Genomic DNA, 25,958 nt, shown 5'->3' on the forward strand with positions numbered 1-25,958 from the left:
TCTATTTGTTCAGCTAGGCTGTTGGGGTCCTCGAATAAAGACTTCCTCTCCTTCTTAAAAGTCCTAACCTCTCTGCTGCTAAGGAGGGGGGGGTAGTTCACCTAAGAGGATACACCGTTAGTGTTAGTACTGTTAGTGCCAGGGAAGGCAAAATTCTCAATATATCTTCTACCTTGTTCTAATTCTTGACAGAGCCTAGAGTACGATCCTTCTTTAGGGACAGTGTTAACTACAGTCCCTGTCTCCCTTCCTGGAGTGACTGCTGCTGCCACGGGTACAATATTAGGATTATAGGGAGCATAACTTGGCTCCTTCTCCGAAAAAGGAAGCTTATTGTTTACACATAAACGTAAAGCCTGAATTTTCATCAGACCCGTATTTTGGCCAAAATACTGCTGTTTCCTTAATTGGTTCTTTTGTCCAGACTGATACACAGTATTTAATTTTTTTTCCTCCCCTTTTACAATCTCCTCTAATTTTGGGATTACGTTTCCAATTTCTTATCATTCTTCAGAAAGAACTGTTGGTAGGCACTCCCCCAGGGATATTTCCCATTTTTCCTAGCCCTTGTCAGTGTGCTGCTACAGAAATTTCCCTCCTGCAGGGTACCTCACACTAACGTTCCGATTCTGGAAAATGGGGGTGTACTGCCAAGCACTTCCCCGTGCAAGGGCTACCACACACCTATGAATTTACCAGATTCCCTGGTGTACTTCCAAGCGCTTCCCCCGTGCAAGGATTACCGTACACCAAGTTTCCCTGGTGTACTTCCAAGCACTTCCCCCGTGCAAGGGCTTACCGTACACCAAATTTCCCGAGACTCTTCCTTTCTCTCCCTTATCTCACGCTTCGTCCGTCTCCGGCCGCGCCCCTCACAGAGCCACAGAACCGCGGATCAGGACTCCACACTCGCTTCGTACAAAAGTACGTCTCAATCACACATCACGCAGAGTCTCACCCAACCCCCAAGGCAATACTTAACATTTCTTACCTTGGTCTGTGCACAGAGTTACCGGATCAATTAGCAAACCCGGAGTGCCTACCTTCTTCTCTTTCCCAGTACTTCACGGATCCCGCCTCTTTAATCAGTCTCGGGCCCTCTGTCAGCTCTCCGCAGAACCGCCACCGTCGATGCACAGGACCGTTGAAATCAGCGGGGCATGCTTTCCTCCTGCTGCGGCGGTGGGGCTCCCCGGTAGGTGACTGGATCCCGGACGAGCCCCCAAACTGCGAGAAACACTCCGTAGCCAATAACTTAGGCTCAGGCGAGGATCTCAGTGAAGTAGTAATTTACTCGCGATTGATTGCAATGGCGGGCGCCCCACAAGCAGGAGAGCGCACCTACTAGTTCCAAAACACAGTTTATATGCTTTTTGATGACAGGACTCTCCCCTGTTTCCCCACTGAGGGGGTAATCCAGGGACCTTACTTAAAGATCACCTAATTCCAACCCCCCCTCCCCACGCCCTGGGCAGGGACACCTTCCACTAGACCAGGTTGCTCAAAGCCCCATCCAACCTGGCCTTAAACACGTCCAGGGACAGGGCATCCACCACTTCTCTGGGCAACCCGTTCCAGTGCCTCACCCCCCTCTCAGGAAAGAATCGCTTCCAACTATCCAACCTAAGTCTACCCTCTCTGACTTCAAAACCATTACTCCTGGCCCTATCGCTCCTCTCCCTGGCAAAGAGTCCCTCCCCAGCTTTCCTGTAGGGCCCCCCCCCCTTTAGGTACTGGAAGGCCCCTCCAAGGTCTCCCCGGCGCCTTCTCTTCTCCAGGCCGAACCACCCCAACTCCCTCAGCCTGCCTTCCTAGGAGAGGTGCCCCAGCCCCCGGTCATCTTCGTGGCCCTCCTCTGGACGCCTTCTAGTACGTCCACGTCCTTCTTGTGCTGGGGACCCCAGAGCTGAACACAGTACTTACTCTAGGTGGGGCCTCACAAGAGCACAGCAGCAGAGAGGGAGAATCACCTCCCTCCACCTGCCGGCCACCCTCCTTTTGACGCGGCCCAGGATACGGTTGGCTTTCCGGGCTGCAAGCGCACGTTGCATTGCCGGCTCCGGTTGACGAGCTTCTCATCAACCAACGCCCCCAGGCCCTTCTCCTCAGAGCTGCTCTCAATCCATTCTCCGCCCAGCCTGGATTTGTGCTTAGGATTGCCCCGGACCAGATGTGGGACCTCACGCTCGTAGCCCCAAGCGTTATTTATGACCCTATCAGCTCCACCCCAAACGCACTGGTGGCTTTTGGGCGCTGCTCCCTGCAGGCAAATCCCCGCTTTTGCCAGGGCAGGCCTTACCTTTTCAGAACTTGCTCCACAACCTTCCCTGAGAGCCCCACTTCAACTGCTGGTGTTTCCGAGGGGGAAAGCTGCACCTCCCGTGCAGGGGGTGGCGGGAAGGAATACAAAGCCTGCGCTCAGTCCCGACGCATCACAACTGGGTTTCTGCTCAGCTGGGGAGGAAGCTTCTGGAAAACTAGGCAGCGCCCCCCGAGGCTGCCCAAGCGTGGTCCGCGGTGCCCTGCAGCCGCACGGAGAGCGGAGCTCAAACTGGCCCGACACGGCGGCAGGGACGCGGCCGTCCCCACACGTGCAGTTCCTGCCTGAGGAGGCCACAGCGCTTCTGCCTCTCTGACAGGCTTGGAGGGTAATGACATCAGAACACGCTCGCTTCAGTTTGAGCTTCCAGGCGGGCGCTACTGCCATCGGGATGGCCCACGGGGACGGGGCTGGGGGCAGGCAACCACAGGCAGCTTTAACATCTCAGTCCTCCCCGTCGGCCATCTCCCAGCTACCACGTGGGCCAATCAATGTGACCAGACACCAATTCACCCAAGGCAACAAAAATATTTACAAAGCTACATCTCTCTTCATAACTGTTTGTGGTTTACGGCTGAAACCAGTCCTGGGATAGGATATGCTACCTGGACCGAGCAAAGCCTTTGATGTGGTCCCTCACCACATTCTTCTCTCTAAATTTCACAGGTAGGGCTTTGAAGGATGGACTGTTGGGTGGATAAAGAATTGGTTGGCTGGTCGCGGCCAAAGGGTTGTGGCCAACGGCTCTATGTCTGGGCGGAGGCCGGTCACAAGTGGCATCCCTCAGGGGTCGGGCTCGGGACCGGTGCTCTTCAACACCCTTAGCAATGGCATAGACGACGGAATCGCGCAAGTTTGCAGATGACACCAAGCTGAGCGGTGCAGTCGATACAATAGAGGGAAGGGATGCCATAAGTGCAAGGCGTTGACCTTGGGCTGGGGCAATCCTAGGTATCTCTATAGGCTGGGAGAAGAAGAACTTCAGAGCAGCCCCGCGGAGAAGGACTTGGGGGTCCTGATGGACGAGAAGCTGGACGTGAGCCAGCAGCGCACGCTTGCAGCCCGGAAGGCCAACTAAGTCCTGGGCTGCATTAAAAAAGGGGTGACCAGCAGGGAGAGGGAGGAGATTCTCCCCCTCTACCCTGCTCTTGGGAGACCCCACCCGGAATACTGCGGGCAGGCCTGGGGCCCCCAGCACAAGAAGGATGTGGAGCTCTTGGAAAGGTCAGTCTCACCTCTGTCCCTGAAAAAGCTGTTGGAACAGCTTGTTCCGGATGCCATCTCCAAGCCACTGGAAGAGAAGAAAGTTATGAGGAGTAGTCAGCATGGATTCACTAAGGGGAAATCGTGCTCGACCAACCTTGTAGCCTTCTATGATGGCATCACCAGCTGGGTTGATGGAGGGAGAGCAGTGGACACCATCTACCTTGACTTTAGCAAGGCTTTTGACACTGTCTCCCACGACATCCTGCTAGCAAAGCTGAGAAGGCGTGGGATAGACAAGTGGACGGTAAGGTGGGTTGAGAACTGGCTGACTGGCCGAGCTCAGAGGGTGGCGATCGGTGGCGCAGAGTCCGGCTGGAGATCTGTGACTAGCGGTGTTCCCCAGGGGTCGGTGCTGGGTCCGGTCTTGTTCAACATCTTCATCGACAACCTTGATGAGGGAATAGTGTCCACCCTCCGCAAGTACGCCGATGATACAAAGCTGGGAGGAGTGGCCGACACGCCAGAAGGCTGTGCTGCCATTCAGCGAGACCTGGGCGGGAAGAAACCAAATGAAGTTTAACAAGAGCAAGTGTAGAGTCCTGCACCTGGGAAGGAACAACCGCATGTATCAGTACAGGCTGGGGGATGACCTGCTGGAGAGGAGCTCTGCGGAGAAGGACCTGCGGGTCCTGGTGGACGACAGGTTGACCACGAGCCAGCAGTGCGCCCTGGTGGCCAAGAAGGCCAATGGGATCCTGGCGTGCATTAAAAGGAGCGTGGCCAGCAGGTCAAGGGAGGTGATCCCCCCCCTCTACTCTGCCCTGGGCAGGCCTCACCTGGAGTACTGTGTCCACTTCTGGGCTCCCCGGTACAAAAAAAGACAAGGATCTCCTGGAAAGAGTCCAGCGGAGGGCAACAAAGATGATACGGGGCCTGGAGCATCTTCCCTATGAGCAAAGACTGAGAGACCTGGGTCTGTTCAGCCTGGAGAAGAGAAGACTGAGAGGGGATCTTATCAATGTTTACAAATATCTTCTGCGTGGGAGACAGTGGGATTTCGCCACCCTCTGTGCAGTGGTTAGTGGGGATAGGACAAGGGGCAACGGCCTGTACTGGGTCTGGCTGGGACGTTAACTTTCCCTGCAGCAGCCCATACAGTGCTGTGCTCTGCACTTGTAGCTAGAACAGCAGTGGTATCACACCAGTGTTGTGTCTACTGCCGAGCAGCGCTGGCACAGCATCAGGACTCTCTCTAACCCTCCTAGGGGGTGGGCAAAAAAGCAAGAAGACAAACATCACCAGGGCAGCTGACTTCAACCAACCAAAGGGATATTCCATACCGTATGATGTCACACTCAGCAATAAAAGGTGGAAACAGGAAGAAGAGGGGAAGGCTGGGCTCTCGTTGTGAAAACGTCGGTCTTCCTCCCAAACACCGGCTACGCACGTTGAGGCCCTGCTTCAAGGACGTGGTCAAGCATCGCTCATTTGTGGGAAGTAGAGAGTAATTTCTTTCCTCTGCACTACTTCCACGTAGCCTTTATTTGTTTTGGTTTTTTCCTTTTTTCCCTTTCCCCCTTTCTTTTCCCCTTTCCCCCTTTCTTTTCCCCTTTAGTTACATTGTTTAATTAATAATAATAATCATTATTATCAAGGAAGGATCATATAGGACAAGGGGGAATGGTTTTAAACTAAGACAGGGGAGATTTAGGTTAGATATTAGGAGAAAGTTTTTCACTCAGAGGGTGGTGAGGCACTGGAACGGGTTGCCCAGGGAGGTCGTGGATGCCCCATCCCTGGGGGCTTTCAAGGCCAGGCTGGATGCAACTCTGGGCAGCCTGTTCTAGTGGTTGGCTAACAAATCAAGTTTCTTTATGAGGAACGGAGTCACAAAAATCATTTCATTTAGCAAGTTTCAAACACTAAGAGTATTTAATAGCATTTTAACGTTCCCACGCTCCAGTAAGCCTTGAATGTAATCGCGATTAAACAAGGAGCAGAGCGAAGCCATAGGTCTAACAAAGCACGAGAGGTGATCGCATTTAAAAGCCTTATGGTGCCTTTAGCTAATCCTTCTTCTAGTTACTGAACAACGGACTTCGTTTAGGGGAAAAAAAAAGACACTAAAAATAAACACAAAAAAAATAAAGAGAACGGCAGCCGAGTCTCGAACTTATCAGAAGCCGACTCAAGCATCCCAGAGCCTTCTACATCCTGTGGGAGGAATTCCTTCTCAAAGTTGCGAAACCCACGAGGAGGACCGAAAAGAAAGCGGTAGCAAAACTCCTAGGGTAGTCAAGAACAGGCTGACAAGCACCTGTCAGAAATTACACACGGTAGAGTTTATTCTGCCTCCTCCTCGGGACAGGGGCAGACAACAGACAATGCCTGGAAGCTTTCTTCCAACCTTATTCTTCTCTGGTTCTACATCTGCCAGTCCTCAACGCGGCTATTTCGCAATAAAAGGGCACGCTTTTATTCGGGAGCAGGGGGAAGATAGCAAGGCCTCAAACACACAGCACATCCTAGATCGTCTTAGGAAGACGGAGACCCACAGGACCGCCGAGCGCTTCTAGCTTCGCGTTCCAAATGAATGGGCAAACCACCACCTACACGACACTGTCAACGGACCAAAACATTCTACACACGTGCGCTCCAGGGAGACGCCGTTTTAACTTGCGGAACTATTTCCATCGGTAAGACACGCAAGACAGAGGTGATATCCCCATGCTCCATCTTTATTGTGCAAATGCTGCTCAAAAGCTCTTTATTACCCTCCACAGACAGCCGTCCAAAAAAAATAATAAATCAAACCTCAACAGGGGCTAGACTGATGGGCAACATATGAAACCTATTCGGCGGCGACCCGTACGCGTGCAGTGACGCCTGCGGTGCAAAAACCTTAGCCGGGAGGCCGGCCCAACTGACCGCCACCCAGAATACATAGATGTACACGATAGTCTGAAGGGCCCGAGGGTGGGCATTCACAGCCATCCGGAATCCATTGGTCAGGTCCAGGTTAACAGCACACTTCTTGCCAACAACCACGAAACGCCCAAGAAGCTGGAAAAAGGAAATAACGTCACCTAACGTGCTGTGCCACGACGCACAGAATGAACGCGAGCGGAGAACCACCCACAGAACACGGTTAGCTAATCCTTCACAATTCAACCGCCGCTCTTTGAATTACCCTCTAGACAGTAACAGACTACAAAACAGTCACAGAAGCTGAATTTGTCTTGGGGCTTAAAGCCCCCGTCATAGCTTCGGGCAACGTAAGCCACTCTGGCGGAAAATAAAAGCTTCACGGTGCCTTTTCTCTTGCGTGGGCTCACAGAGCCTTGGAACTTGACTTGCATAGCTAACAGCAAAACAAACACCCAAGCGCCGCTCAACCAGCTTTCCCTTTCCTCGCCTCTGACCTGCCCAAACCCCAAGCCCTCTTCTGCATAGTCAAGGCACCACCCCCGCTGTCCGGAAACCGTGAAAACGGGCATCAGACCGCACGCCGGAACAACGCTGCTTTTTGCACTGCAAGCGCGTAGCTGGAGACGAGCATCGCTTTATATCACTGCTCTCAGTCAAAAAGCTCAACTCCATTACAAGCTAGAGGCGAAAGACTACAGCATCGGACAACCCCAAATAGCCTACTGTGCGCCCCTCTGCAACAGCCAGAGGAAAAGAGGGGACGGGAAAGAGTCTAGGAAGTTACAAACCTGTTACAGGTACAGCCAGCCTAGCAAACAGAAAGCTCCCACAGTACTCACGGGTCCGCCAGAATCGTCTGCTTCACATAACCGGACAACTGCCTTCTCAGGAAGGACTAGGAAAAAACACTGGAGCCTGAGGCGAACTATCACGGAACGCAAGGCACTGGAGGAAGAGTAAACAGTTAAAACCTAGTCGGCTTCAGAGAAAGGCAACAGCTTAAGCAAATCACTATGCCCCACTGAACTCGTCCTACCGAAGCAGATTATCAGGCGCCCCAAACGCGCACGACAAAACAGCGATTCTTCTTAAGCGAGCTTTGAATAGGCAAAGTTCTCTACCTTCTACGCACAAGACACACAAGCGGCAAACAATGGCTAACTGTCCTTCGGTTATGTCCAAATATTGCCTCGGCCAGAGGCAGGAAGGCATCTTCAAAGAACCTGGAGTAATCCGGCTGAGGCCGTATTAACTCTCCGTCCTCGAGAACGCCACGTACTCAGGGGAAGGAACGTTCCAAATTAGCCCGTTACGGCCGGACCGACGTCAGACACCTCCAGACCGAGGCCAAGGCATCACCTTCGAAACACGAATACCACCGGCCTGTAGGAAACCATCAACTCGCAACTACTTGCGAGGGAACTCCCCAAATCACCAGCAGACAGAAACTGCATACGGCGCCAGAAGCAGGATCCAGCGCGCTGTCCTGGTTTCAGTTAGAACAGAATTAATTTTCTTCCTAGTAGCTGGTGGAATGCTGCGTTTTGGCTTAGGATGAGAAGAGTGCTGATAACACCCCGATGTTTTAATTGTTGCAGAGCAGTGCTTATACCAAGCCAAGGACACCTCAGACTTTCGCTCTGTCCTGCCAACAGGCAGGCTGGGGGTGCAGTAAGAGCTGGGAGGGGACAGACCCAGGACAGGTGACCCGAACTAGCCAAAGGGGTATTCCATACCATCTGACGTCATGCTAAACAATATATAGGGGTGGCTAGCCGGGGGGAGGGGGCCGGACTGCTCGGGGTTAAGCTGGGCATCGGTCAGCGGGTGGTGAGCAATTGCATTGTGCATCACTTGTTTGTACATATTATTATTAGTAGCACTATTATCATCATTGTACTATTATTATTATTATTATTTTCCTGTCTTATTAAACTGTCTTTATCTCAACTCACGGGCTTCACTTTCCATTTCTCTCCCCCGTCCCAGAGAGGGAGGGGGGAGGGTGAGCGAACGGCTGCGTGGTGTTTAGCTGCCAGCCGGGTTAAACCACGACACGCGCAAGGTGACGGGGGCAGCGAGACAGCCGAGTACTTCAGGTTAGCGACTTCCGCTATTTTTATTTGTTTTAGATGCGACTGAAACACTGCCGATAAGACTCGATTCCACAGATGCTTTGTACTTCTTACTCACCATCGCCTTTCACTGCACGACAATCGAGAATTATAAGCCTTCCTCACGCTCCTCCCTATAACATCGCTCAACCGTAAAACAGGCCTTCGGTACAGCGAGCTAAGCAAATTCAAGACCATTCGCTAGAGCCAACTACGCTCCAAAAGCGGTTCTAAGCCCCCGCCCCCTCCCCCCACCTCAAGTTGAGACCAAGCGAGAAACTGCAACTAATTCGTCCTCCAGGAAACGCGTCGCACTAAGAGCGGTCAGAGTAGGTTGTCTGCTCTCAAGTCACTCATCAGACTCAAGTTAACGGCCTGGTTCTCCAATCAAGCACAGCGTTCAGGTTACATACGTTGCTGCAGCCAGTACGGCCGAGTCAAAACAGACGCGCGTGCGCACACACACACACACGCACGCACACTCCTCGCGCAGCCTTCACCACGAAGGAGACAGGAAACGCGCCCTTTCGTAAAGGCGGGGCGCTACCGCAAGCACGGTTTCCGGAGAGCAGTTGAACGCTTCCAATACTCCAAACGGGCGGCAGCTGCAACATTACCGAGACCTATTAAGAAAGCGCTGTTCCAAGCAACGCGCCAACGCTTTGAGCAACCCGATCTAGTGAAACACGTCCCTGACCGCGGCAGGCGGGTTGGGCTAGATGATCTTTAAGGGTGCCTTCCAAGCCAAACCATTCTACGAGTCAGCACGCAGAGCGGGCAACGCAGCCCCTTTCACTAAGGGCCTGTTTTCCACGCTGCAGATAAACCCTGCCGTCAGAAGCAGAGGAAATCCCTAACTGTCCTATCTTTAGCATTTCAAACTTAAAAACAGCAACAACGGTTATGCTGGACACTAACTTAGAGTTAACACCTTGCAGATAACATCTGCAATTTTTTCATAACTCTCAGCAGCTGCTCACTTAGTTCCTAGCACGTTGCGGCGCACCAGCATCAGTGAACCTTGCCAGCGTGCTCTTATCACGGTCCACCTCCAGCACGGAAATGAGAGCTGGGAAGCTCTCGCAGCCTGCGGGATTGACTGGTTTCTAGGTGTTTAAGAAAGCTAGGAAAAGCTGCAATTCTTCCCTTTCACAAGCCACTTTGGAGAGAGCGCGCGCTCGTGTGCGCGGTGGGGGTGGTGCCATAACCAAAGCCTAGCACAGCCGAGCCGGGGCGTCTCTAGAACGCTATCACGAGGCGCATCAAGACCTGCATTTCTGCTACGCAGAAGCGACTGATTACGGTCACTACTGCGATGCTCACTGCCTATATGCATACAGTCCGAACCCCCAAGGAGACCGACTGCGCCGGCGACCCAGTACGCGCCGTGGCACCCCGGGGGCAGGCACCGAAGAAGCGCGGCGTTTTAGAGGCGCTGCAGTAGAGAGCGCCACGAGCCGGAGAGACCCCGACCGACCGACCGACCGACCGTCCGTCCCTCCCTCCCTCCCGCAGCAAGGCCACCACCCGCCCTGCCGCACTCCCGGGACCCGCGACGGGCCCTCGTTTCAGAGGGCCTGCGAGCGGCCGAGGGAAAGGAAAGGAAGGAAAGACTCGCACAACAACGCCGCGGCTACCTCCTCGTCCACGACCGCTCATCCTCACGGAGAACGTTGGCGGGGACCTCCTTGCCCTTGCAGGCGACCTCTCCGAAAGCTCCGAAAGCAGCGGCAGCGCCGCCACCGGGCCAGGCAGCCTGCGCCCTAACAATCCCGTCGGCCATGACGGCGCCCGCTCGGTACAACGCCCCCTCGCTTCCCGCACTCGGCCCGGCCCTCCGCGGCGCTCATTGGGCCGACAGATCGCCGCCGACCGCCCCCGCGCCTCGATTGGCTGCCTCGCCTGCCCTCTTCCCTTGTCCCCGCCCTCTCGGCGGCTCCGCTCCCGTCGACCCGGTGCTTATCGGCGCTCAGGGAGGTCGCGTGCCCTCGGGGCGCGGAGGGAGCCGACCGGGAGGGAGGAAGTGGGCGCCCGAAAACGGGCTGGGCGGCTCCGCGGAGGGAATCTGGGCCCTGCACGGCTGGGAAACGAGCTCCACAGAACAGGCGCTCCGCTCATAGAATCATAGCGTGGCTGGGAAACGAGCTCCACAGAACAGGCGCTCCGCTCATAGAATCATAGCGTGGCTGGGAAACGAGCTCCACAGAACAAGCGCTCCACTCATAGAATCATAGCGTGGCTTGGGTTGGAAGGGAGGGCGAGAAACACTCCGTAGCCGATAGCTTAGGCTCAGGCGAGGATCTCAGTGAAGTAGTAATTTACTCGCGATTGATTGCAATGGCGGGCGCCCCACAAGCAGGAGAGCGCGCCTACTAGTTCCAAAACACAGTTTATGTGCTTTTTGATGACAGGACCCTCCCCCGTTTCCCCACTGAGGGGGTAATCCAGGTTCACAATCTATCTGATGTGGTAATGTTTCTTCACTTATCTGACTTGACACCGCCATTTTCACCTAATTGTCCTAAGGAGTCTGGTTGTCTGCATTTTACGAGGTCACCTGCTAAGCTTTCTTATCACTGCAAGCATATCTCAGTACCACGTTCCTTCCCTCTAAACAGCGGAACTCTGCAAAAACAACGTTTCTATTCCCACAACAGGTACCGCAGGTATTTGCATTCCTTGTATAACCGAGTGTATTGGGCTGGTAAAACATGGAATTATTTAAATCCTCCACATATCCCCCCAGTACAACCATCCCAATTTTAGTAAGCCAATCAACACCCATAAAGCGCGCCCCCCCCCCCCCCCCGATAATCCTCCTAGATCGATTCCATAGCGAGTTTGAACTGGGGCATGTGCAATTTTCTTCGTTTCTTTTACAAGTTCATTTACAGCTTTTCCTTCTGTTGTGGTTTAAGCCGGCCGGCAGCTAAACACCACACAGCCGTTCGCTCACCCTCTCCCCTCCCTCTCTGGGATGGGGAGAGAAACGGGGAAACGGGAAAGCGAAGCCCGTGAGTTGAGATAAAGACAGATAAATAATAATAATAACAATAAAGACAATCATTATGATAATAGTATTACTAATAATAACGTGTATGAAACAAGTGATGCACAATGCAATTGCTCACCACCCGCTGTCCGATGCCCAGCCTAACCCTGAGCAGTCCGGCCCTCCTCCCAGCTCTTGCTACACCCCCAGCCTGCTCGCTGGCAGGACAGAGTGAGAAGCTGAAACGTCCTTGGCTTGGTGTAAGCACTACTCTGCAACAATTAAAACATCAGCATGTTATCAGCACTCTTCTCATCCTAAGCCAAAACATAGCATTCTACCAGCTACTAGGAAGAAACACCTTCATCACCAATCTATAAAACAGCAATTACTAAGGTTAAATTTTCCACAGACTTCTCCTTCTTGTGCAAATAATCCAAAGCTAAGCGATTTTGATACAAAGCAGTCCTCATCTTAGTATTTTGCTTTGCAATTAATCCAAGTGCATCTCCGGTTTTATTTACTGTTATAAATTAGACCACACAATTTACTGGTCTATTGAAATTATTTTATTAATCAAGTAAGCAGACACAAGCAAAACAGCGCTGGGCGGCTGGGGAGTCTCTGCTCCGCAACAGCACGCAACTTCCCTTTCCAGTGTTGCTGTTTTATAGCAGTTGAATTCCGGCTTATCAGGACTTGTTGAACTGGCTGAGGCTGCGCAGTCTATTGTTGAGAGGGGAGGTCGTTATTCCTCTGCTTCGTGTTCAGGTGGGGGTAGTGAAGCGGCAAAAAGGATGTCTTGTGGTAAGGAATTTCACAGAGTCTGGTTTAACTCAAGGATGTTCACCCAACACCCCCTCCTGCTTCCTCCCTTATCAAGGCCATTAAATTTTACAACCTTTTCTCCCCAGCAGATTCTCCAAATTCCTCAAAGACAATGAACAAACCCCCACTAATTTATCACAATCCCCCCTTTTTCTTTTTCTAACATATTTTGTTCATTGAATTTTTGCAATATTTGCTTGCTGAGCATCAAAGTTTCTGCGTCGTCCTTCTCCTGCTCAAGAGATTCATACTTAGCACGCACGAGCATAAGATGAGCTGCCTCTAATCGGCTTTTCACAACTGTGATTGCTCGATTGAATATACATGGTCCAAAAGTCAGTGCTAATGTAAGTAACAACAAGAGCCCCGCTATGGTTGATAGCAGGGTAGTAAGCCAAGGTGAGTAATTAAACCAGGATTCATACCAATTCTGACGAGCCTCATTTTCCCTTTTGCGTTTTTCTAATCCTTCTCGCAATTTAGTCATTGTATCTCTTACCACCCCAGTATGATCTGCATATACACAACATTCTTCACGTAGGGCTGCACACAGTCCTCCTTGTTGTAAGAAAATCAAATCCAACCCTCTACGGTTTTGGAGTACCACTTCGGATAATGACCTAACCGATTTTTCCAGAGCTGTTATTGACTGCTCTATACGGGCCAGATCCTCATCTACGGCAAAGCGTAGAGAAGTAAATTCCTGGCTTTGTTTTATCAGGGAAGCAATTCCAGTTCCTGCACCTGCAGCCCCGAGAGCCATTAAAGTGGCTAAGGTGACGGCCGTAATAGGCTCCCTCTTTACCAGATGGTATTCAGCCACTGTGTGATGGGTATACATATACTCTTCAGTGTGGTATAGAATCCTTGGTATAATGACCACCTGTACACAAAAATCATGAGATGTGCTAAACAATTTTAAAGATATGCAAGGAGTGACTCCTAACGATGAACATACCCACCTAGTGTTATTTGCAGGAATTAACCATTTGTGTGTTTGGTCCATTTTTTCAGTGACATGGCACAGATCATTTTTATCTCTTGGAACTGTGCCGATACATCTACCTTTTCCCGTAACTTGAGTCAAAGTTATCCCGATTTCCTGACCCCAACTGCATTTGGAAGGATTTAACTCATTTGAATATTCAGACCTCCCCATATCTCCTATAGCTTCATAATATGGGGGCTTAACACTTACACATAGCCAGCACCCTTCAGTTATCTCAGGATTAGTTTGATTTAGTACCTGGAAACTAGCATTTATAACTTTCCACATACTACTCTCGGGTACGACCCCTTTCTTTTTTTTTTTTTCACAATGTTTGGAAGCAGTGTGGGAAAGGATAACTCTGTCGACTTACTAGAAAACACTGTAGTAGGTTGGGCAGTCCCAGGTATATTTACAGTCTGGACAACCAAACCTTCCCCTAGTAACTCTTTATTAGGCCCGACTACCTTGGAAGTCTCGGGTTTTCCCTTCTTTATTAGTATGAGTCCTCCCCTATCTGTTCCGTGTTCGTAAAATCTGACATTTTTCCTAGTACCCAGCTAGTATCGTCCGAGTTTGTTAGATTTATATATAGAACCTTGCAAATTTCTTTATTTCCGTGGAAGGTTCCTGTATACCCTATACCATGCCCTCACCACCTGCAACGGGGATCCAATTGTCGGTTACAAGCTTGCAGCCCATAGCCCACTTGTAAGAATTTATCCCGACCAGCCCCGAGTGTCCAGTCTGTAGCAATGGTTTCACACCCCCGGTATGCACAATAATACACGTTCAGGCATTTACAGTACCCCCTTCCCAGGTTAGAACTTGGGCAGAAATAAAATCCCATATATTCCCAGCATCGGGGCCTCGAGATCAGCTGACATAGTGTAGAAGTAAAGCTTGGCCCCCCCCCCGATGTTATCTGGGTTGCAATAACCTGTTGATCTTCGAATCGACCTAAAGTCCATTTAAAAGGTTGGTGGGGGTGGTGTTGAGTCGCTATGCAGGATGAAATCACTGCGAGAACCCCCAAATACTGATAGGAATGGCTGAGGCCCACGTCTTTCCCCACTTATTCACTCCTCTGCCTCACTCGTCAGTTGGGTTGCAGCCAACTACGAGGTTTTAGTTCTTCTCGGCAGCAGTAGTGTTCTTCAGGGGAGAGCCTCTACCTTAACCCACGGTACCTATCGAGTTCGTCGCAATGTGAGCTTCAGGTCTTTGTTTCCTGGAGCGATCTCCCACTTCTTGTCACAGATGGGTCCTTTAACACGGCTGGCATGCGTCCATCCTTTCTCCGCAGTCCGGACGGCTGTTTCTGTAGTAAGCAAAACAACATAGGGGCCTTCCCCATCGTGGTGTTAAAAAAAGTCTCTTTCCAAGTCTTAATTAGAATTGAGGGTGATCAAGTGGCAATTCCAAGTCATAGGGCATACCATATAGCATTTCAAAAGGAGAAATTCCTACATCAGTTCTGGACTGCGTCCATATGTTTAACAGTGCAAGGGGTAAGCATTTTACCCAAGAAGCCTTAGTTTCCAGCATAAGTTTTGTTAGTTGTTTCTTAATTTCACCATTCATTTGCTCTACCTTTCCAGAAGAGGAGGGGTGCCAGGGGCTGTGAAAATCCCACTCAATCTCTAAGGCCTGCTTTAATCCTTGCAGTAAAGCTTTACACCCATTCAGTCACGTGGTCAATTAGGACAAACAAGTAACTCAGTAAAGGCTACCTGTATATTTTGGAAAGGTCAAAGCCCTGGCTCCCGTCCCCCTCAAGATAGGTTACAGAAGACCTTTTTATTTACCTTTTGACACATAGTACATCCTCTGCATGTGTGCTTCCCTAAAGTATATATTCCTACGCAGACATGCTTTCTTAGAAAAGCATCACACATTGCTTGCACCTCCCAATGACTCTTCTGATGTAAAACATCAGAAGGATTATAATCAAAGTTTACAATTTATTAAAAGAATAGAGGTAAGCAAACGGCGCTGGGTGCGCCGCGAGTCTCCGCTCCACCTAGTCGCACACCCGTTACATCAAGATGCTGATTTTTTATGCTCCTAGACTAATACATATTCATTACTATTTCTAAAAAAAAAACCACAACGGAGTTATTATAATTAGTTCCGGAATCTGAACCCTCCTACTGGAGCATGCGTATCAGTCTCTGGTGGTCCCTCTGGGGGTCTTCCATGATGAAGGCTCATAGTCTTCCCCTCCGGCTTTCTTTTTCTTGTCCTTCTTCTTTGTACTCCTTGGCTGCATGTCAAAAGCTTGCACAGCGTTCCCTGCGAGCTTTGTCTTTTAGCCGTCCTTCAGCTTTTCCCTTCTCCTTAATCTCCTGGCCAGATATCAGGGGCTTGCATAGTGTCCCGTTCAGAAGTCATAACAGTTAGCAGTTGTTCTGAAACCCCCAGGTACCAGAGACTTCAAGGAAAGAACATACGAATACATTTTCCTTCAAGCTCTCTATTGACACGCATTGTTAAAACATTCCTCACAATCCCTTATCTTCTTTTTAATATCCTCAATTCGTGTCTCTTTTTCAACTTTTGTCATTAATAACTGGATTTCATCAGTCCGTTCTCGGAAGGTCCAATTCTTAAGCAGCATAATTGACATATCCCCTTCCTTTTTTAATGAAGTCATTACAAATGTACTATTTATCATCTGGCGCATCAATAATGTAAAGCAAGGTATCATACAAGGTATGAATAATAACATCATTACAGCACATAAAAATAAAAATAACATCCTTTTAACCCATGGTCCACCAGGCAGCCATGAAAATAAATCCCAATCCATACCCTTCCAAGTTTGTGCTGGGACGTGGGCCAATTTTCTAATTTCTTTTGTTATCTGTTTAACCACTTTCCCATTATCGTCAATTTGTAAGCAACAATTAGAATCATTTAGTTTTCCACACCCCACCCCCCCCATTTCTGCTAGTAAATAGCAGAACAACATTCTATGTTGAAAAATAGCATTCCTCATCTGGGTGGACTGGTCAGCTAAAAGATCCAAAGCTGTCGCTGTTTGATTGGTTATTATTTCGAGGACAGCTTGCAACCTAATTATTCGATTCAAATTATAAATAGGTTCTCGGGCTCCAGATATTACCTCGTTCGGGTTCCAGGTAGCTGGTCCATAATACTGTATGATTCTTTCAGGGGGCCATTCATTTTCTCTCCATTTTTGAGCACTACCTCCGGCTAAGGAAGCATCAATAGATCGTTTTTCTCTATTCAGATCATCATATAATTTTATTCCTAAGTGATTTCCTTGTATTTGTGACAATAAAAAGGACAAGGGCCTTATGTACCCCACATAGCATATTCCTGACCAGTCCTTTGGTAGCCTTTTATAGGCCTGTTTGCCACACACCCAATAATGTCCCTTTAGAGCCCACGTCCCATTTGGAAAAGGACCGTCCCATTCTCTTTTATTCCTTGGGGCGTGAAAATACAAAGTGTTTCCGTTACCAAGCGGTCCTGTTACAATGTTTGCCCCATTAGTACTCATATATATATACACACCTCCAAGCTCCCGCACTAGATTCCCACTCACAATGACGACTAAGTTCTCCTTCACGACTTGTCATATTACGAGCTGACCAGAAATGTTTAAAGAACACTTGTGTCCCATGCTCATTTTGCCACCTCCAGCGGTAGACTCTTACCACATGCTGCTCCCTAGTGGTGTTATCACGCTGACAACTCAGGATTTGAACGTCGAATTGTCCCTTTGATTGTGCTCTTGCCATGGCTTCACATCCAGGTCCAAAAACTTTCTTATATGAGCATTTCAGCCAAGTCCCGTTTTTCAGCTGGACATGCCTAGCATTCCATTTTCCTTTACTTGCTGTACAGTTTATAGGTCCACATTCAGGATCAGTACATTCATACCCAGGAGATAGAGCCCATTTACAAACGCTTTTTCCCACCTTTACTGTTCCTGTTCTGTTTAAACAGTATATACCTTTCTCTGACGAGTGCAATTGCCACGGGCCTTCTTCCTCTTTCCAGAATTGTGTACCATTATGAACTTCACTCAAATTACTAACCCACCGCTTAGGTTCAACCGGGCCAGCTACCCAGGGCCAACTTTCAGCTCCCCCTGGTCCCCCACAAACCCAGCAATTGCTAAGGTTAAAAGCCTTGGCCACTTCCTCCCCCAGAATGAAAAAGTTATTCCCATGGCTTAATTGCCCTTGTAAAAATAGTACCAGGAAGTATAACATCTTTCTGCGTCGTCCAGGGGGTATCGTGGGGATGTGAGAAACGCCTTCAATCAAGGGGTTGGGCCCACTTCCAGGATCTATTTGAGCTTGGGTTACTGTTCAGCCTTTGAGGGTGATCCAGCTCCTGGGAAACTAATTACAATAGGTTAAAAAAAAATCTTATTTATTATATACATATATCTTTGCTTGCTTGTTTGTTTTTTTTTTTTCCTGGGACAACCTGGCTTTAGTGCGGGAGAAGTCCGGTCGAGGCCCTCTCACTCGGCAGTCAATACCCATAGGGGTTGCCTCCCTCGGTAGACCATACACACCGCAGTGGAGAGTCCTGCCCCGGTCTTGCCTTCTCCCTTTCTTCCCTTCAGGCTCGTCCCCTTCTTCTGGCATCCTTAATTTATGCAGAGCCTTATTGCCAGAACATTAGTTCTTTTTTAGCTTTAATTTCAGTTCCCCAGGAGCGGACTCAACCCTCCAAGTTTCGGTATTTATTGGTCCTTTTACCCTGGATGCATGGGTCCAACCCCTTTCTGCTGTTCTCACAGCTGTTTCAGTAGTAAGTAAAACAAGGTACGGTCCCTCCCATCGGGGGTTCAATGATTCTTCCCTCCAGGTTTTTATTAAGACCTTGTCTCCTGGTTCTATCTTATGAATAGCAAATCCTAAAGGTGGTGTTTGAGCCATCACTCCAATTTCTCTTAGCTCTTGTAATCTCCTTCCAATAGTAATTATATATTTCCGGATGCTACGACCCTCAACTACATTGTTGCCTAGAGGCATCCCTTGAGAATAAGGCATACCATATAACATTTCATATGGCGATAATCCAGTCTCACTGTGTGGTTTAGTTCTTATGTTTAGAAGTGCCAATGGTAAGCATTTCATCCAGGGCATTTGTGTCTCGATCATTGATTTAGCCAATTGTTGTTTTATTGTTTGATTCAATCTTTCTACTTTCCCTGAGCTTTGTGGGTGCCACGGAGTATGGTATTCCCACTGAATACCCAATGATTGACAGAATACTTTTATTATTTTAGAAGTAAGGTGTGTGTCCTGAGCAGAGTCAATGTACTGGATTATCCCATATTTAGGTATCAGGTGTTCTAATAGAATTTTTACCACCATTTGTGCTGTAGCTCATGCTACGGGATAAGCTTCTACCCATTGCGTTAAATGATCTACTATTACCAATAGATATTTTATCCTCCCTACCTTGGGCAATTCAGTGAAATCAACTTGTACTCTCTCGGAAGGCCCATAAGCTGTTTTTCTCCCTCCTGTGGCTGCTTGTCGAAACACTTTCTTATTTATCTTCTGACAAGGTAAGCAACGTGGTGTAATTGGCTTTGCTATTTCAAAAAAAAAAAAAAAAAAAAAAAAAAAAAACATGTAACCAAACTGTTTTAGCAAATGATCAGTTAACACCTTTGTACCCCAATGTGTTTGTGCATGCAAACGTCCCAATATTTGCTTCGCGTAAGCTTTTGGCAGTATCTCTCGCCTGTCTGGCAGCGTCCATTTTCCTTGTTCTAACTTAGCCCCTATTTTCTCCAGTTTCGTTTGTTTGTTTTGTTTTCCATTGCATTTCAAAGTTGGTCCAAAAGTTCCATAGGGGTTTCTTTTGGACCTTGTTGGAACTGATTCTCCATTCCCAATTTAACCAGATTTTGGTATTTACCGTTCATTATTTCCGGGGTGGCTATAGTCTCAGTGGGGGGTCGGTCAGGGGAATGCAATTGTCAACAGTTCCCTGAGCGGTCCCATCGGCAATCTGAGCTCACTCATAAACTCAGGTTGTTTTAAGAGTTAGCTGCCCTTCTGTTTCCATGACAACTCTCTCGGACCCATCATGGTCCCTCTGCCCCAAAGGGCTCACACCGGTGATTTTGAGATCACAGCCTCCTGTTGAGGCAGAACTATTAACATTCCTACATCCTCTTTCCCTGCTCATTCAACTTCAAACAGCTCTGTTAAATACTACATGCCACACCTTTAACACCGTCCACAACTCTTTTAACACTTCCTTTTATCTTTCTCCAGCCTGTACTTTTCTCATGCCAACACCAAAGGCTCAGTCAAGGGCCAATTAATTCCACTCCTTTTCTCTCTAAGATGCTGAAACAACGTATCAGTATACTACACTTCATCCTATTTTCCTTCTCTCCTCAAAAACATTAGTTGCAAGATAGTGTTACAGTCGACTGATCCATAAAGTGGCCATTTAGCTTATGTAGTGGCCACCACTGATTGCAATACTTAGTGGAAGTCCTCTTCCTTTCTGCGCTCCAAGTTCTAACAATATCCTTCGAATGTGCCAATATGCACCCAAGGAGGCTTTCTTTAAAACGTCTTTGTTTTGGATATTACTCATTTCTTTGATTTTCCATTCCCTTTTATTTATTTATTACTGTTCCTTATTAGTTGCCGCCCTTTGTTTCAATTTCCACGCAAACCTTTTTACTATCTTTTCCTAATCTTCTTCCCAAATGTCCCAGTTCTCTGGGATTAAATGCTTCTTCCCGCATACAAACTTTACTATTTCAGATTATTAAGGAGCCCCGTTCCAATCATAAATCCACGGAACTTCAGGAAAAGAGCTGAAGCACTCAGCCTTCCGTCTTCTAGACGAACGTGACCACCTTTTCCACAAAATTTACATTTCAACAGGACCGAATTTCAAGCCGAATGCCGATTTTTCTCATGCACTTTCTTAGTAAGCCCATACAAAACAAGGGATCACTCCTGTGTATCCGTCAATATGGGGGCTTTAAAAAGGTATTGAGGCCTAAATAAATTCGCTCTCCCCCTTCTTACCGGATTCCCAGGGCTCAAACCCGAACCACCAAAGAAATGACTCTCTCCGTTCTACCGCTTCGATAATCAGTCAGCCCCCTCCCCCTCTCCAGTACTTGGGAAACTGACCAAACACCACAGCAAATACACCAAGGCTTCTAATCTGTTAGTTACTTAGATAATGCTCCCGCCTTTTTTCTTGTCACACTCAAAGCATTTAAAGAGCAAAAATAGGATCACAAGATACACTGCCAGGCCCACATATTGGGCACCACCAATCAACACTTGGATAAAACAGCACTTCTTTTCAGTCTGTCACGCACTTCGTTCGTCTCCGGCCGCTCCCCTCACGGAGAACACGGAACCGCGGATCGGAACTCCGCACTCGCTTCGCAGCGACGCTGCGTCTCACTCCCACAGCACAATCATGCAATCACACAGAGAGGCCTCTAGCACATCTCATTCATACCACAAGAATATAATTTAGAATGATAACCAACCAAACAAGTATTGCCTCTGACTGTGTTCTTCGTGGAGTGACTCATTCCACTTGGTTTCAAACCCTTACACAAACGCTTTCAACACAAAATACCTGCACGTTTAAGAATAAGACATACAATTATTAACACTCCAGTTAGTATCCCTCCAGCAGCTGAAAACATACCGCTTGTCCGCAGCTTCAGGAGGCCTTTGTCTGCTCCTGCGGTGAGCGGCCGAGAGCGGAGTCCCCTCCGAGCAAAACACTCAGGCTGCACCTAGGGGCGTCCGCTAATCATTATTCCTAATGGACTTTCTGGTGGTATGTCTGGTAATTTGCTCCCTTTCTTCTGGTCCTTGGTCTTCAGTTCTGTCTGACCCATCTAGGAATTTTACCATGGCAATTCCCACAGCCCTTGGTTACCTTAGTAAGAGTGTCTTGCAGGGGGTTCAGGACCTATCACCCACCCACGAATCCTATAGGAATCGCTTCGGTCCTTCACCGGCCAAGTCCCTCGCGGGAGACTGGAGCCGCGGTTAGAAGACCTCCACACTCGCTTCGGAACTAAGTTCCGTCTCAGTCACACTCTTACACACGCAGGCAACCGAATCCCACCCAACCAAACGGTATACGCCTTAAATGCTTACGACTCCGTCGTCTTCGTTCGGATCTTCGCGCGCAGAATTACGGGCAAAATACAGTGCTGCAGCCGGCAAGGGAGCTCGTAACAAAATCAAATTCTTTGCTTACCTTTATTCAGGTTCAAGATGCCATTAGTCCCGACCTGACCCGAACAGGAGCCACCAAATGGTGAGGCGCCTCTCCTAGATCAAATCAGAATTCAGGAACCAAAGCCATACCGGACAAGCCCCCAACTGTTATAAATGACAATTCCCCCCTTTTCTTCTTTATAAACCGTTGATTTTTGAAAAACCTTTCTCTAAGGTGTAATTTGGTAGATTTCGTCTTCTCCTTCGCTTTCTTTGCTTTCCATCTCCTCATTATCACCTTATCTGAGTAAGGTGGTGGCTCCATGGTCATTTGCTTCAATAGTGCGGTTTCAGTTAACCACTGTACTAGTCCTCTTACACGGGGGATAATGCAGCAACCAATGGCTGTCAAAACTCCTACAACTACGATCAAGGATGTAAATATGCCTACTTTTTCTGCCAATTCACTGGCAAGGGTGGTAAGCCCTTGCAATGCTCTAGTTACTGAGCCATCTGGGGCAGTATTGCTGGGTGTAAGAGTGCAACAATGGTTGCTCAGTATCACACACACACCCCCCACCTCCTTCCTCCGCGAGCATCATACCTAATGATGTTCTGTTTTCCCAAGCCAGTTTGCTGGTGCCATCTAGTTGTTCGGCAATTCCTCTCATCGCATCCCTTGTATAATTTATGACTCTCCGCTGATTAGAATAAATATAATTAATCCAATCCACATTCTTATCGATCGTTACCCACCAGAACAGTGACTCAAACCCTGCAGCAATTTGATTCCTGGCTTTCTGTTCATCGGAAACTCCTCTAGGCACCCCAATAGAATCTACGTATACTCTGTCATCGAATGATACTCCTAAGCTTCTTTAACTTCTTCTGGGTATTTGTGATGTTTCTCTTTCAAATGCCAGGGTGAAGGGTATAGCTAAACGAACAAGCGCACAAGTGCCTCCCCAGTTATATGGTAGGGTGGACCGTAAGATCTTCCCTCCACCGTACCACCAGAGATCTGCCCTGGGTGGGGATCTCAAGTCTTGAGCAGTTTCCCATCAAGTCCTTGGTAGCACAAGGCAAATTCTCCCAGATGCTGGGTAGCACTCACACCCTGCCGTGAGAGGCAAGCTGTATGGTTACCTATAGCTGTAGAGAATGCAGGGGGAACCGCGATGTTGCTATCACACAAGGAACAGCAAAGAGAGACTTACAGGCCTCATTTCCCCAGGCAGTCTTTTCTTGGTACAATGTAATCATACATTGCATCCCCTGGGAATCCTTGGTCACACTTAAAACATCTTATCAAAGCCTGTCCCTGCTAGGATTCAGGCCACAACACAGGCAGCCTTCTTTGCCTGCCATTCCTTCATCTCTCTTCCTCTCCTTTCCATCCTGGCCCTGACTCCCCCTGAAGATTTTCTTCCTCTTTCTCCAACCCTCTGCCTCACTACCCGCTGCACTGTCAATACCATTAGTTTCGCTCTCTGCTTTTCCTTCTCATCTCCCCTCCGGACACACACCTCCAGGGCCTCCCGCAGGAGGGCCCCCCAGTGACTGTTCACTACATCCCCCCACCTTCTGGAGCATTTTCTGCATATCTTGCCAGGCTTTAATCACACAATGAACTTTCAAGAGCCCTTGGGATACCGGGTCCTCGGGACTCATCCCCGAGTACTTTCTCATTCTGACCCCAAGTCTCTCATATGATTTCTGTGTTGCACACTATCCTTACTCCAGCCAGGATTGGCAAGTGGGTATTTCTGCTCTGCCGGTAGTACCCCTGGTCCCGGAGGATGAGCTCTTTCCCATTCTTGTATAGCAGCTCTCCTCCTGATCATTCCCATCTCTTTCCCTGTAAACAACATACTCATAGGCATAATTCCCTCCCCCAAGAGTATAAGTCAGGTCCTAGGAACTGGTCTATTTGTTCAGCTAGGCTGTTGGGGTCCTCGAATAAAGACTTCCTCTCCTTCTTAAAAGTCCTAACCTCTCTGCTGCTAAGGAGGGGGGGGTAGTTCACCTAAGAGGATACACCGTTAGTGTTAGTACTGTTAGTGCCAGGGAAGGCAAAATTCTCAATATATCTTCTACCTTGTTCTAATTCTTGACAGAGCCTAGAGTACGATCCTTCTTTAGGGACAGTGTTAACTACAGTCCCTGTCTCCCTTCCTGGAGTGACTGCTGCTGCCACGGGTACAATATTAGGATTATAGGGAGCATAACTTGGCTCCTTCTCCGAAAAAGGAAGCTTATTGTTTACACATAAACGTAAAGCCTGAATTTTCATCAGACCCGTATTTTGGCCAAAATACTGCTGTTTCCTTAATTGGTTCTTTTGTCCAGACTGATACACAGTATTTAATTTTTTTTCCTCCCCTTTTACAATCTCCTCTAATTTTGGGATTACGTTTCCAATTTCTTATCATTCTTCAGAAAGAACTGTTGGTAGGCACTCCCCCAGGGATATTTCCCATTTTTCCTAGCCCTTGTCAGTGTGCTGCTACAGAAATTTCCCTCCTGCAGGGTACCTCACACTAACGTTCCGATTCTGGAAAATGGGGGTGTACTGCCAAGCACTTCCCCGTGCAAGGGCTACCACACACCTATGAATTTACCAGATTCCCTGGTGTACTTCCAAGCGCTTCCCCCGTGCAAGGATTACCGTACACCAAGTTTCCCTGGTGTACTTCCAAGCACTTCCCCCGTGCAAGGGCTTACCGTACACCAAATTTCCCGAGACTCTTCCTTTCTCTCCCTTATCTCACGCTTCGTCCGTCTCCGGCCGCGCCCCTCACAGAGCCACAGAACCGCGGATCAGGACTCCACACTCGCTTCGTACAAAAGTACGTCTCAATCACACATCACGCAGAGTCTCACCCAACCCCCAAGGCAATACTTAACATTTCTTACCTTGGTCTGTGCACAGAGTTACCGGATCAATTAGCAAACCCGGAGTGCCTACCTTCTTCTCTTTCCCAGTACTTCACGGATCCCGCCTCTTTAATCAGTCTCGGGCCCTCTGTCAGCTCTCCGCAGAACCGCCACCGTCGATGCACAGGACCGTTGAAATCAGCGGGGCATGCTTTCCTCCTGCTGCGGCGGTGGGGCTCCCCGGTAGGTGACTGGATCCCGGACGAGCCCCCAAACTGCGAGAAACACTCCGTAGCCAATAACTTAGGCTCAGGCGAGGATCTCAGTGAAGTAGTAATTTACTCGCGATTGATTGCAATGGCGGGCGCCCCACAAGCAGGAGAGCGCACCTACTAGTTCCAAAACACAGTTTATATGCTTTTTGATGACAGGACTCTCCCCTGTTTCCCCACTGAGGGGGTAATCCAGGGACCTTACTTAAAGATCACCTAATTCCAACCCCCCCTCCCCACGCCCTGGGCAGGGACACCTTCCACTAGACCAGGTTGCTCAAAGCCCCATCCAACCTGGCCTTAAACACGTCCAGGGACAGGGCATCCACCACTTCTCTGGGCAACCCGTTCCAGTGCCTCACCCCCCTCTCAGGAAAGAATCGCTTCCAACTATCCAACCTAAGTCTACCCTCTCTGACTTCAAAACCATTACTCCTGGCCCTATCGCTCCTCTCCCTGGCAAAGAGTCCCTCCCCAGCTTTCCTGTAGGGCCCCCCCCCCTTTAGGTACTGGAAGGCCCCTCCAAGGTCTCCCCGGCGCCTTCTCTTCTCCAGGCCGAACCACCCCAACTCCCTCAGCCTGCCTTCCTAGGAGAGGTGCCCCAGCCCCCGGTCATCTTCGTGGCCCTCCTCTGGACGCCTTCTAGTACGTCCACGTCCTTCTTGTGCTGGGGACCCCAGAGCTGAACACAGTACTTACTCTAGGTGGGGCCTCACAAGAGCACAGCAGCAGAGAGGGAGAATCACCTCCCTCCACCTGCCGGCCACCCTCCTTTTGACGCGGCCCAGGATACGGTTGGCTTTCCGGGCTGCAAGTGCACGTTGCATTGCCGGCTCCGGTTGACGAGCTTCTCATCAACCAACGCCCCCAGGCCCTTCTCCTCAGAGCTGCTCTCAATCCATTCTCCGCCCAGCCTGGATTTGTGCTTAGGATTGCCCCGGACCAGATGTGGGACCTCACGCTCGTAGCCCCAAGCGTTATTTATGACCCTATCAGCTCCACCCCAAACGCACTGGTGGCTTTTGGGCGCTGCTCCCTGCAGGCAAATCCCCGCTTTTGCCAGGGCAGGCCTTACCTTTTCAGAACTTGCTCCACAACCTTCCCTGAGAGCCCCACTTCAACTGCTGGTGTTTCCGAGGGGGAAAGCTGCACCTCCCGTGCAGGGGGTGGCGGGAAGGAATACAAAGCCTGCGCTCAGTCCCGACGCATCA

The 25,958-nt window shown here is 49.3% G+C and overlaps 1 protein-coding gene across 1 annotated transcript; it reads right to left on the reverse strand.

The window, feature by feature from the left end:
• Positions 1 to 5,369: 5,369 nt before the first annotated feature.
• Positions 5,370 to 10,351, reverse strand: LOC309889484 (adenosine 5'-monophosphoramidase HINT1-like; the record flags this gene model as incomplete). Its single annotated transcript, XM_082782336.1, has 4 exons — positions 5,370 to 5,396; positions 6,455 to 6,589; positions 7,294 to 7,399; positions 10,206 to 10,351. The coding sequence occupies 4 exons, from the start codon at positions 10,349 to 10,351 to the stop codon at positions 5,370 to 5,372; spliced, it is 414 nt and encodes a 137-aa protein (XP_082638462.1).
• Between the last annotated feature and the right edge of the window lie 15,607 nt (positions 10,352 to 25,958).

This window comes from Aythya marila (genome assembly GCF_965140915.1).
Source record: "Aythya marila genome assembly, chromosome: W".
Taxonomy (NCBI): Eukaryota; Metazoa; Chordata; class Aves; order Anseriformes; family Anatidae; genus Aythya; species Aythya marila.